The sequence below is a fragment of the Furipterus horrens genome, unplaced genomic scaffold (assembly GCF_987537825.1).
Source record: "Furipterus horrens unplaced genomic scaffold, mFurHor1.1.pri manual_scaffold_5, whole genome shotgun sequence".
In the NCBI taxonomy this organism is placed as follows: domain Eukaryota; kingdom Metazoa; phylum Chordata; class Mammalia; order Chiroptera; family Furipteridae; genus Furipterus; species Furipterus horrens.
In genome coordinates, this window is record NW_028327175.1 from 89,891,609 (window position 1) to 89,905,442 (window position 13,834).

At 40.2% G+C, this 13,834-nt stretch overlaps 1 protein-coding gene and 1 pseudogene across 5 annotated transcripts in view; both read left to right on the forward strand.

The window, feature by feature from the left end:
- Positions 1-3,603: 3,603 nt before the first annotated feature.
- Positions 3,604-4,797, forward strand: LOC150008917 (lysine--tRNA ligase pseudogene; annotated as a pseudogene).
- A 1,039-nt stretch (positions 4,798-5,836) lies between these two features.
- The window catches only part of GRAMD2B (GRAM domain containing 2B), a 117,148-nt gene continuing 109,150 nt past the window's right edge, over positions 5,837-13,834 (forward strand). For 2 of the 5 annotated variants that reach the window (XM_090276637.1, XM_090276642.1), the window contains exons 1-2: positions 5,839-6,145; positions 8,554-8,712. In XM_090276637.1, the coding sequence (XP_090132763.1) occupies positions 8,585-8,712 (128 nt within the window). In that variant the 5' untranslated portion in view covers positions 5,839-6,145; positions 8,554-8,584. Of the gene's footprint in view, positions 6,146-8,553; positions 8,713-13,834 lie in introns of all 5 variants that reach the window. The other 3 variants (XM_090276639.1, XM_090276643.1, XM_090276641.1) reach the window with 3 other exon arrangements.

A 13,834-nucleotide genomic window follows, 5' to 3' on the forward strand; every position in this document is an offset into this window, starting at 1 on the left:
CAGTCTCAGTAGAGTCTGCTTATTTAAAGAGCCCCCATGGTCCTAGAGCGTCCACAGACCCATCCACTCTAGGAACGACTGCCAGGGCATCAGCTGGAGGGGCACCAGTCCAGTGCAGAAGTGGGAGAGATGCCTGGAAAAGACACAAGTGCTGGGCAGGCAGCATTGTTCCCTCTCGGGCCCCCTCCCTGATGTGTAGTGCCTCAACGTGGTGAAATAGGTCGCCCTATACTGACGAATCCCTAAGGCTCCACCCCTTACAACATAATAGGAGCATCAGCTCTACCTGAGACACGAAGGCAAACAAACACAGGAGCCTGTCAGAATGAGAAGACAGAGAAGTATAGCCCCAAAGGGGAATGGATCAAGGTTCCAGTGGAAGAACTAAGCGATGAGGAGATAGCCAACCTAACAGATGAGAAGATAGACAACCTAACAGATGCAGAATTCAAAACACTTGTGATAAAGATGCTCACAGGCTTGACAGATATGCTTGAGTACGGCAAACGCATAAAAGAAGAAGTGAAGGCTATGCTAAGTGAAACGAAGGAAAATCCACAGAAAACCAATGGTGAAGGGAAGGAAACCAGGGATCAAATCAATGACTTGGAACATAAGGAAGAAAAAAAGTCAACCAGTACAGAATGAGGAAGCAAGAGTTGAAAAAAATGAGGAAAACATCCCAAATTTTGTGAAGGAGATGGACATACAGGTCTGGGAAGCACGGAGCGTCCCAGGTGAGCTGGACCCAGAGAGGACCACACCAGGATGCATCATGACTGAGATGCCAAAGGTAAAAGATAAAGACAGAGGTGGGGCAGCAAGAGAGAGGTGGAGAGTTGCCTACAGCAGGGTGTTTATAGGACTATCAGCTGATTTCTCAGAGGACACTTTGCAGGCAGGAAGCGACTGGCAAGCAGTATTCAATGTGATGAAAAGCAACCTACAACCAAGATTACTCTATTCAGCAAGGCTATCATTTGGAATGGAAGGGCAGATGAAGTGTTTTCCAGACAAGGTGAAGCTAAAGGAGTTCATCATCACCAAGCCATTATTATATGAAATGTCAAAGGGACTTAAGAAAAAGAAGATCAAAACTGTGAATACTAAAATGACAACAAACTCACAACTATCAACAACTGAATCTAAAAAATAAAAACAAATGGGGAAATGGTGCAGGGACTAAGAAGCATAATCGATTGGTACAAAATAGACAGGGAGATGTTAAGAATAATATAGGAAAGGGTGAAGCCAAAGAACTTATATGCATGATCCATGGACATCAACTAAGGGGGGTGGGATTGCCAGAGGGAAGGGGGTACTGGACAGAGGGGAGCAAAGGGGAAAAAAATTGGAACTACTGTAACAATATAATCAATAAATATATACTTTTAAAAAAAAAGAACAAGACAGGATAATCGAATACAAAATTCTGGATTGGGTTGCAGACCAGGAAAAGAGCATTCGTGGAACAACTGGAAAATTAAAATAAAGTCTGTGTATCAGGTAATTGTACTGTTTCAATGTTAGTTTTCTGATTTTGGTAATTGTACTGTGGTCACGTGAGGCTTTATCACTTGGGTAAACTGGATGAAAGATACTTGAAAATTCTTGGTATGTTTGCAACTATTTTGTAAATTTGAAATGACTCTTGTAAGTCTTCAAAATAAAAAGTTATGTTTTAATTATTAAAGTCAATAGGCTAGAGGATGATGGACAACTGAAGAGGACCTTTGAAATTAGATTACAGATAACATCTGTCATTTTTAGTTGGATATTGGCTGATTAGAGCAATGACTTACAACACTGATTTGGGGCCACCCTGCCCCGTCCCCCACACACAAACGTTCTTGTCGCTGATTTGATTTGAATGTCACAAGATCCTCAGAAAATTTCTAAGTACTGATAGTCAAAATTCACTTTGATTTTAAGTGTAAAATATCCTGTGTAAATACTTTTCACAAAGGTGAAAGGAGAGGAGAGGGGAAGTCATATAAACAAGAGGCTTATTTCCAAAGACAGCTCTGAGCTTTAAAACCAACAGCTAAAGCAGAATCACCTGGGAAACTTGTTTTTAAAACTCTGATGTCCAGGCCCCAAATAAAACCTATGGAATCAGGATGTATAAGAGTAGGGTGTTTGTACAAGGTTACTAAGTGATTTGGAGGCAAACCAGGGAAACAGGAAAATAGTCTCTAAAACAAGACTCATGAACCACTAGGTGGTGCCAGGTTATAAAAGATGGAACTTTCTGGTAAACATGGCATTTCCCTTTCAGTATACAGTATACTCACTCATTTCCTTTTTTCTCTCTCCTCCACATCTACCCAGACTTTTTGAAAAGGCTTATATCACACCAAAATAAATATGTCACTCAGTATGAGTCTGGCAGTGTCTCCTTGAATTTATTTACGACAGACAGGCTTGTTTGGTGGGACCCAGGGCAGTGTATCAGCACCCTCCTTCCCTGAGCACCTTCCTTCCTGGCTGCAAATGTTGGAAAGTAGGATATCCACTGGAAGTAGTGCTTCGTCAGCAATGAATGTCAGATAAGAGAGAAGGAGGTGACAAGTTCCTGGAAGTCATATGTAATCATTGGTACTTTTGATCCAGGCCCTTTTCCAAAACTCCATGAGTTTAGAGATATACCAGAATCCTCAGTTCTTTCTTTTCCAAACTCCCACTGCTTCAGTGCAAAAGCATCTGACAACTTCTTTAACAATTTTATGCTTTCTTCTTTCTCATATATTTTTTTTCACATTAAAAAACATGTGTGGGTGATAATCTCACTTCAGAACTTTTCTGAACAGTGCATTTGTTTGAAATCTGTTTTGTATGCAACCTCACATACATTGTATTACTTTTTTTTAAATGTGCATTGAACAGAAATTGCTGTAAAGCTGAGCAAGACAAATAACACATTTTTTCTATTAATCTTACAAATATCTCTTGAGTAACTGTAGGTAGCAGATACTGTTACATGCTAGCATGGGGATACAGTGTTGAACAAAACAAACAAAGAATCTTTCATGCACCTGCATATGGGGAGAAAAAAGGAAACAAAAAAGTTAACAAAATAATGACACAGTGACAACTCCTTTTTAAAATAAAGCAGAGACCTCTCAGATCAAGCCCTCCAGACAGAGGGCTGTGGTGCAGGGGCCTGAGGTGAATGCAGGCAGTGGTGAGCAGAAACTGAGCAAAAATGAGCGAAAAAGGCGCCTGAAAATTGAGAAGAAAGTAGCCGAGAAGGATGCAAAGCAGAAGGAGCTCCATGAGAAATGACTAAGCCAGGCCAATGCTGCTGCCACAACTACGCCAGACGATGGTGTGGGTGCCAATGAGGAGAACCTGGACCCAAACCAACACTATGAGACCCGCAGCCAGGCAGTCCACCAACTACAGGTTAGGAAGACCAGCACCCAGACAGCTTCCATTTAGACATCTTGCTCTCTCACTTCATCCAGGAATATAGTCAGCTGCAGCCTGGGGACCACCTGAGGGACACACCTTAAAGGTGGCAGGTAGGACCCATGCCAAAGAGCTTCTAGGGGAGAGCTCATCGTCTGTGACCTTCAAAGAGAAGGGGTCAACTTGCAAGTCATGGTCAATTCCAGGAATTATAAATCAAAAATTGAATTTATTCATGTCAGTAACAAACTGCATCAGGGAGACATAACTGGGTTCCGGGGAAGACTGGAAAAACCAGGAAGGGTGAGCTGAGCATCATTCCCTTTGAGGTCACACTGCTGTCTCCTTGCTTGCATATGTTACCTCGTTTTCACTCTGGCCTCAAAAGCAAGGAAACACGATATTGTCAGATACTTGGACTTGATCCCGAATGACTTTGTGAGGCAGGAATTTATCATGCACTCTAAAATCATTGCATTTATAAGCAGTTTCTTGGATGAGCTGGGAATCCTAGAGACTGAAACTCCCATGATGAACACCAACTCCGGGGAGCTGGTGTTTGGTGGCATTGACCAAGCTTATGACATTGAACACCAGTTCCAGAATGAAGAAACTGATTTGACTCACCATCCTGAGTTCACCACCTATAAGTTCTATGTGGCCTACACAGACTATCACCATCTCATGGAAATCGAGAAGTAGATGATTTCAGGGATGGTGAAGCACATTACAGGCAGGTGTGAGGTCACTTACTATCTAGATGGCCCCAAGGGCCAAGTCCATGAGACTGACTCACCCAACCCTTCCAGAAAATCAGCATGTAGAAGAGCTGGAGAAAGCCCTGGAGGTGAAGCTGCAGACACTAACTTCTAAACTGAAGAAACTCGCAAAATTCTTGATATCTGTATGGCAAAAGCTGTTGAATGCCCTCCACCTGGGACCACAGGCATGCATGGAAGTGGCATGCAGCAATCCTACATCTATCTGTGATCACCCAAATACAATGAGCTCTTTGCCAAATGGTACCACTCTAAAGGGGGTCTGACTGAGCCCTTTGGGCTTTTTGTCATGAAGGAAATATGCAATGCCTACACCAAACTGAATGACTCCATGAGGCGGAGCAGCTTTTAGAAGGATAGGCCAAGGCCAAGGGTGTTGGGAACGATGAAGCCCTGTTTACAGACAAAACTTCTACACCACCTGGACTATGGGCTGCCCCCCACAGGTGACTGGGGCACAAGCATTGACTGAATCACTGTGTTGCTCACAGACTCCAATAAAATCAAGGAGGTGCTTCTGTTTCCTGCCGTGAAACCCAAAGACAAAAAGGAAAATGTAGCAATTGCTGATACATTGGACAGAGTAACAGCTGGGACTTCTGTCTAAAAAATAATAATTGCAAGTCACATAATTCAGGCAACTTGGCATTTCTGGAAACGACCAAAGACTGCAAGGGTATTCTTGTATGTTTGTTGCTATCCATTTGACTATCACAGTTTAATCACCAGAAGAGAGAAAAGGAATTAGGAATTCCTGTTCTACTCCTTGTTACCAAGTAAACTGTATGTCTCTAAAGAAGAAGGGGGAAGAGGAGGGGAAGAAGAAAGAACAAAAAATAAAAAATAGAGCATAGAGATGTGATAGTTTCTGTACAAGGTGAAATTGTTTTCAACACGGTGGTCAGGGAAGGCATCCCTGAGGAGGTGACATTTGAGCTGAGAGTAAACGGAGAAGAAGAGCTGGAGTGCCAGCCATCTAGGCAGAAGGTAGTGTAAATGCAGAGATCTAGGGGTAGGAGCAAGCCTGGTATGTTGCAGATCAGGAAGAAAGCCAACGCAGGGAAGCATCAGCCAAACAAGGTAGGCAACGTGAGCGAAGACTTGGTCAGGGCCATAGATCACAATTTAAATTGTATTTTTTGTGAAATGAGAAATCATCGTATTTCCAGGAGGAAAGTACTATGGCCTAAATTTTTTTTTTTTTTTTTTGAAAGATCATCTGGGTTCCTGATGGTACAGGGGACACAGCCTGAGTTTACAAGCTGTCCCTAGCAGGCTTCCAGGTGGATCAGATGTCAGAGAAGGCCTCAGGTCCCTGTATTTGTCTGAAGTAATACCCATGTGGTTCATGAAGAGTTGCCCAACTAATGGCTATGTTACATATTCATAATATGGAGTGGGAAGTAGGTTTATTAAGAAATTAGGCACAAATTAGATCATTAAACTGTTACTGTATTTATGACTTTGTCTCCAGTCACACGTGTGACTTTGGATCTGTTCACATCATGCAAAACCTCTGAACTTTCATTTCTCCGGCTGTTAATAATAAGGGCAGTAAAAATGAGGGTTAATATTTACTGAAGCTGTGACCCATAACTGTTAAGTTTTTAAAACCAGCAGAAAGTATTTTTACCAGCGATCAGAAGAATGTTGGGCTAACTTTCTTAAAAGCAATAGCTTCTGATTTTTCCTAATTTCTTTCCTCAACTGTAAGGTAAAAATGGAAAGAAAGAACAGAGCTTCGCTGAGGGCCTTTTCTCATCACCAGTTTGCAGAGAAGAAATCTGGAGTTCACGGACATTAAAGCCTCGGCACATTGGAGTCTAACACATTAGGCGTGAGGCAGGACTGGAAGCCAACTTTGTCTTCCACTGAGGGTACGCTCTCTCTTCAGTGCAGTCGATAGAGAGGTGAGAAGAAGAAGGACTTCCACACAGACCCGAGAAGAGTGAGTGGTGAGTACTGCTATAAGCTTTGCATGGGGAGGCTAAGAAGGGGAGAGGGAAGACTGAAGGGGACTCTGGAAGAAGGGAATGTGGAGATGCAGTGGCAATAGTTGGTAGTTCTACCAAATATAACTTTGAGAACTTTAGTCAATGTCATCTACCCAACCCTGCTGCTACTCTTCCTTATTTCTTATGATAACAGCCCTCTTAAACATATTAGGCTATTATGCCAGGAAGATTCCACTGTGCTCCCTAAATTCCCCCTGATCACTTACTGAAACTGAACACATTCTCAAGGTTCCAGTCATTTAGCTCAAGCAGTTGACAACAGTTCAAATGTAATTTCCCCTGGGAGGAGCTATTACCTTCTTACCCTATTAGTCAAATGAATGTATAGTAATATGAATATAGAATCTGAAGCAGTTAGCTTTTGCTGCATAACAAACCATCTCAAAACATAGGACTGTAAAATAATTGTTTATTATTTTTCATGAGTCTACAGGTTGGCAGGTAGTTCCACTGAACTAGACCAATTAGCCATGTGTCTGTGGTCAGATGGCAGGTCAACTGGGAGCTGAGTGGTCTCTGATCGATGAAATGATTCAACTCTGCTCCACGTGGTCTTGCACGCAGCATGCCCCTAATTCAGGTATGCTGTCATGATAACAACGGAGAAGCCAGAGAGGAAGCAGACACATTCAGGGTTTCCTGAGGTCCAGACTCAGAACTGTTACATTACTTTTGCCACATTGTGCTGGCCAAAGCAAGTGATAAGGCCAACCCAAGTTAGAGTGGGCAAAGACTCCAAAGTCATCAGGCAAAGGGGACGGATACATAGAGGCCATTAAATTAACTGAGAGCATTGATGCCTTCAATCTAACACAGAAGAGGAGGGCAAACTTTGATTTTAAGAGGAAGAAAGGGAAAGTTATGTGCATTCTTAATAATCTCATGCATGGAAATCTCATGTTCTATTACCTAGTTTTCACCTCAAGCAAATTGTACTCATCCTTCTCATTTGTAAATATTCATCCTAGTATTTCCTATCCAAGTAAATCATCTCCTCACATACATTTGGTTTTACAATGGTCTTGGATTAAAATTAATTAGATACTTAAAAACATGTAATCATTTGAGGTCAGCCAATTAGATTTTTGTTTGATACAGGGTAAGAAAATAACTTTAATGTCATTTTATTATTCTTCTAATTAATAAAACCAGCCCCTGGCTGGTTTGGCTCAGTGGATTGAGCGTCGGCCTGCGAGCTAAGTGTCGCTGGTTCGATCTTCCAGTCAGGGCACATCAGAGAAGGAAAACTCTGACTCCAAAAAACCTCCGCTGCCTTGCGGCATACCTCTTCAGGGGAAAGGCTAAGGGAGTAAACCCCGACAGAAAATCCGGAGCCGGAGTCCCTAAGGCGGTTTGACGTTGTAGTCAACACCGGCAACTCCTGCGGCGCACCTGAAGCCAAGCTGTATTGACTCCGTCTTTCCCTTGGACCCTTCAGCTGCGAAGAGAGGGGGGGTCTGCTGCATGGGCAACAGCAGACCCTCCATATCACCCTGCCCAGGCTCTGTAGCTTCATTGCAAGATGTCGATTCAACACGGGAGGAGACAGATACCGTGTCACTCCCGAGTCGGACTGCACAGCCATTCTCGGCAGTGCAGATAGACTCTTAAGAAGCTACACCATAGTCTCTCGAGACGGACGGCTGCCGACGACGAATTAATGAACAACTTTAGTGTTTGCGTGAATGACATGGTGAAAGAGCTATAAAAAAGGAAGAATAAAAAAGATCAACTTTGCTGTGAATTCACCAGTTTATCATCAGTAAATATTTACTGAGCCCCCAGAGTGAGGAAAGAACTATGATGAATAAATTATATTACATGTTTAAAAATAGCGTATTCTGATTTTAGCAAGCACAGATGAGACATGGATGATCAAATATTGATAATATCATTTGACAATGAATATCAAAGTTGTTGTGTTAGTTATGTTTAATTTAAATAATTGTATAGTCATGAATTTAAAGAAGTAACTAAAGACCATTTAGGGAAAGCTGAGGGGAACCTTTGAGGTAGCATATACTTACTGCCTTCTAAAGTGACAAGGACATCAGGATTGGAGTAAGACATAGGTCATCATAAGTAGGGGGTCAGTAAGTGATCCTGTACCAGCATCAAGCTAAGAGAAAGCTCTCAAGGCGAGAAGGTAATATTATCTCAGGAGGCACATAAAATGTCTTTGTGGTCATTTGCTGACCAATAGATGTGGGTTTCAGGTGTGGTTGATCCTGTCCCTCTGAGCAGGTTCAGAAAGAGAAACCTTCAGAAGAGAAGCAGGCCACTGGCTGAAAGGGCTGTCATTGGCCAGATCATGAGTCAACTTAGAGCTGCTTCCTGGTTCTCCCCAGAGTTTCTGGAAGAGCAGCTGGCCTCTAGAAGATGTGGAGAAGACAGCAGGCCCTGCCAGAAAAGAGTAATACCCAGCAGATGTTTCAAGCACAATTGATGCCCTGGAAGAACATGCGCCGCGAGGGGAAGAAAGCAAAAATAGATGAAGACCTGAAATCGTAAGTGACAGGTCTCAGACCTAAAAAAAAAAATTGGGACTAGAGTGCTGCCTCTTTGCTATATAAAAGGTCTTTCTGGTCTCTTATGAACAGAAAGTCTCTACATGAAAGAGGTCTTTGGTTGTCCATTGGGGGCATTTTTCCTTGTTTATCATCAAGAGTTTGAAAAAAAACAAGAGTGATCCCACATGCTTTAACGTACTCTGGAACCTGACACACTGCCTTCTGCTCATAGGTTTATTGCATATAAGAACTGGCAGAGTTTGAGGTTCTTCATGTCATGCAAGCTGAAGGAAGAGAACTCAAGCAGAGGGAGATAATGATCAATGCTAGCAAAGGCTTCAAAAGCATGGTTGCAATCTAGGACCCCATTTGCTCAGGAGAATTTAGGATTGCCCAGTCCAGAAAAAATGGGATTATAACACACTTGCACTGTCACGCTTGCTGTGTAGACAAGCTGTGGTTTTAAGTTCCTTTTAATCTTGGAAGATAGGTTTGGTTTTAGGTTAAATTCCTCTAACTTCCTTATAAACAGATACTGTGGATTAAGCTTTTGGTTTTTTAACTTTTGCTTTGTTTTCTAGTTTAAATTTTGTGCAACTACTAGCAGAGGACCAAATACATGTAGAGATAGTTAAGTTTTTAAAAGTTCCACTATGATTCCAACTACAATTGCTTAAGTATCCCTCAAAGAATCCTATCTTCAAAGGAAAGAAAATTTTATGGGAAGGTTACTCAATTCAACTCAGACCCAGGGCAATAAAGAGAAAGCCTCCAGAAAGATATATGAAGGCGTCACCATGCATACATGCGCGAACACTGGAAAGGCAACTATTGTGTGTGAGGCGTGATGGGGACAGAAAATATGATATAAAATGTGAATGGGCTGAGGAGACTAGTATCTGCTTTGCTTCTTTTGGAGAGAGACTGTGGATAACACTGGGAAGACACAGGGCTTGGGATCCTGCAGGCCTGCCTTTGAATGCCATCTCTGCTGCTGTTTCACTGAATGTGTAGACTAGGAAAAGAGACAATTTCTCTTGACTTTGATTTTTTTCATCTCCAAAATGATAAGAAATATACCTATCCCCTGAAGTTGTTAGGAGGATTAAATGAAGTTCCCTTCCACTCTTTATCTTCCTCCCTGAAAATCCACTAAGAAACACTGGAACACAGTCTCTCAGAGGAAAGATCTCTGTCTCCGTCCCCGAAGTTCCCCTGACAGCCATCCTGATCACCAAGCCCCACCCTACTCTACAGAGTTTACACAGGTGCAGAGGGCAGCTATCGAACTCAAACTCAGGTTTACCAGAAATCTCAAAGTAATACCTGACCTGTCTGGGCTATATGCTCCCCATGGCTGTGCAGGAGTTGGTAAGCTCCTATATCTGGGTTTCAGTCTCAGTTTGACCACTCAAAGCTGTGAAACATGGCATAAATTCATTAAACTCTCTGTGCCTCTCAGCCTTTTCTGCTGCAAAAATGAGAATAATTCCTTTATGAAATCATTTCCAGTATTGCGCACAAACATGACCTTTCAAAAACTCGTCCAACTTGCTACATGGTGGGGTCATTTTCTGCATGTCTGTAACTGGCAGAGAATACTTTTTGTTCAGTTATTAGACATGTGCATTTTCCTCTTCCATAAATTACATGCTTTTGACCTGACTCACATCCAAAAAGATCCTATGAGCTAACTCCTCAAGACGAAACTGTCATGAACAGCACCGTTTCAGTGCCCTCTTCTGAATTCAGCCCGCCCTCATTGCTTTCCACTGTTTTAAAAAAATTGCAGGATGATTGCTAAATTGGAGGAATATAATCAGCAAGAACATGAAAACATATTAGTGCATGAACTGTTTCTCTTCACCTATCTTTAAGAGATGATAGTTCATGCTCTTCTGAATGCCTGAAGATTTTTGAGAGAATCATCATTATTAGTCTTCCTTGTTTTTACCATTATTACAAACAGGTAAAATAAACAACCACCTAAAAAATGTGATTTCAGGATTATCAAGAAGATTAAAGGGAAAACACCAAAAATCTTGGTCCTGGACTTATGTAGACATGTATTAAATTATTTAAAAAAAAACACATGTCTTTAAACAGAACAGCGATGAATAAATTCATCAGTTAAGTTGCTAATTATATAGTTTAAAATAATTAGTTAGCCAGAAATAAACCCTAACATTTATGGTCAATTCATTTTTAACAAAGGGGATAAGACAATTCAATGGGAAACAAATACTCTTTTCAGCAATAGCACCCAGGACAGTGGCAAAAGAATGAAGTGCCAGGACAACACACAAAAGAATGACGTTGGACCCCTACCTCACAACACACACAAAAATTAACTCAGAGTGGATCAAAGACTTTATGCTTATGTAACTGCTAAAACTATAAAATTCTTGAAAACATAAGAATAAGTAAATCTTCATGACCTTTGGATAGGCAATTATTTCTTAGGTACACCACCATTAGCACATGTGATAAAAGAGAAGATTAATAAATTGGACTTTATCAAAATTTAAAATTTTTGTGCTTCAAAAGATACCATCAGAAAAGTAAAGAGAGAAGGAGGGGGGCGGTGACTGGATGAAAGAAGGTGAAGGGATCAGCCAAAGAACATATATGCATGACCCACAGACACAGATAGCAGTGTAGTGATGACCTGAGGGAAGTGGGGATAAGGGCTGGGTGGAGGTGGGCAAAGGGGGAAAAAATGGGGACAGCTGTAATAGTGTAAACAATAAAATTAAAGTTATAAAAAGTAAAGAGACAACCCACAGAATGGGAGAAATTATTTGGAAAGCATATATTTGATAAGGGAGTTGTATTCAAAATATATAAAGAACAAAACTCAATAGTAAAAAGACAAGTAACCCAGTCTGAAAATGGGCAACAGATTTGAACAGCTTTTTCTCCAAAAGATATATAAATTGTCAATAAGCACAGAAAATATGCTCAATATAATAAGTATTAGGAAAATTCAAATTAAATAATAATGACATACCATTCCATCCACTAAAATCACTTTAATGCAAAAGAAAAATAAATGTGATGGCAATTATATGAAGAAATTGGAACCCTCACCCATTGCTGATTGGAATGTAAAATGTTGTGGTAACTTTGGAAAACAGTTTGGCAATTCCTCAAAAAGTTAAGGACAGCAATTTTATTCCTAGGTGTATAACCAAAATTATTGAAATATATGTGCATACAAAACTTGTACACAAATTTCCATAGCAGCATTATTCATAATATGCAAAATTGGAAACAATCCAAATATCCATCAACTGAAGAATGGATAAATAAAATGTGGCATATCCATACAATGGAATATTATTTGATCATAAAATGGATTAAGTACTGGTGCATACTACAACATTGATGAAACCTGAAAGCGTGCTAAGTGAAAGAAGCTAGTCACAAAAGATCCCATGTAGTATAATTCTACTTATGTGAAATGTCCAGAATAAGTACCTTCTCTGTGACAAAAAGCACATAAGTAGATTAGTGGTTGCCTAGGGCAGAAAAAGGGAGGTCCAGGGGAGATGAAGAGTAACTCCTAATGGGTATAAAAGGTTTCTTTCAGTGAGATGAAAATGCTCCAAAATTAACTATAAATTGGTAGTCACAAAATAGTCCCAGGAATGTAACGTACAGCATAGGAAATATAGTGAATAATATTGTAATAACTATGCATGGTGCCAGGTGAGTACTGGCAAAATTGTGGCAACAACTTTGTAACGTATATGAATTGTCTAACCACTAAGCTGTACACTTGAAACTAATACAAAATGATACTAAATGTAAACTATAATTGAAAAATGAAATCTAAAAATAATTTGCTAGGAGGTAACTTAAATGTTCTTCCCAAAAAAAATAAATAAAGGGGAAATAATGTGAAAAAAAGAGAAAAATGTTCTAAAATTAGATGACAGTGGCTATGCAACACTGTAAAAATGTACTAAAAACCACTCAATTATAACAGTTTAAACTAGTAGATTTTATGTTATGTAAATATCTTAAGCTGTTTTTAAAACCTTCAAAAAACCAGTTATTTTAAATCAGGCCATATGATTTTATTATAAATGTTGGTAATAATGATGGTAACACCTCCTGAGTACTTATTATGTGCTAGGCAATATTCAAAATCTTTACAAGTATTAACTTTCCCAATAAACCTATTAGGTACATACTATTATTTTTTCCCATTTTACAGATTAGAGAACTAAAGCTATCAAGCGGCATTGTAAGAATTCAAACACAGAGTCTGTGTTGTTAAGTGAAATATGTCCTAGCCCTGGAATCCAATAGCAGAATATGGGGAGGAAATCCCTGAAATTCAGAGAACCGGGGAAAGTCTTAAATATTCTAATTCATAAGAGAGCCTATGAAAATTAATGCCTCAGAGTAAAAATATATTTGTTACTTCAATACCAGTGGAAAATAAAAGATTATAGATGGCATGATTGTGTCCCTCACTTGTCCTATATCAAGACAATATAAAACAAAGGTGGCCTGTTGCTGGGAGTCCCAGGTATGTTTGCATTCTCCCACAAGTTTCAGGCGGAGGAATTCTGTACAGCAGCATGGTGTGAACAGGAGCCAGGTTACCAGGCCAGGAGGGAAGAGAGAGGCAGGAGGGCAGCCCTGGCTCTGCCACGCATTATTTGTGTGACCTTCAGTAGGTCACCTAAATCCTCTGTGTTCAGACGATAGATCTATAACATAAAGTATCTTTATCAGATGCTTCCTATTTGTTTTTAAATTTCATCATCTACCACCTACTTTCTAGACTAATCTCAAAAACATCTTGGCTAGTGTTAGGTTTGCTCCCAAACAAATCTTCGTCAAACTTGTTTCATGATTTTTCCATATACATCTTTTCTGCTTTTCTTTCAACTACTCTGTTCCCTGGAGCTTCCCTAGGGAAAGAGAGAACAGAAAAATTTGTCTCTTTGTTTTTCTTTGTTCCTCACTTTGAATGGTAAGGCCCCTTGAAAATAATAAAAATCTATTTAGTAAATGTTGGATATATTTTCAGGATTATCAAACTATTTTGTCTACGCTTTAGGATAAAACATAATTTTGATAATGCTAAAATGTTCATTGTGAT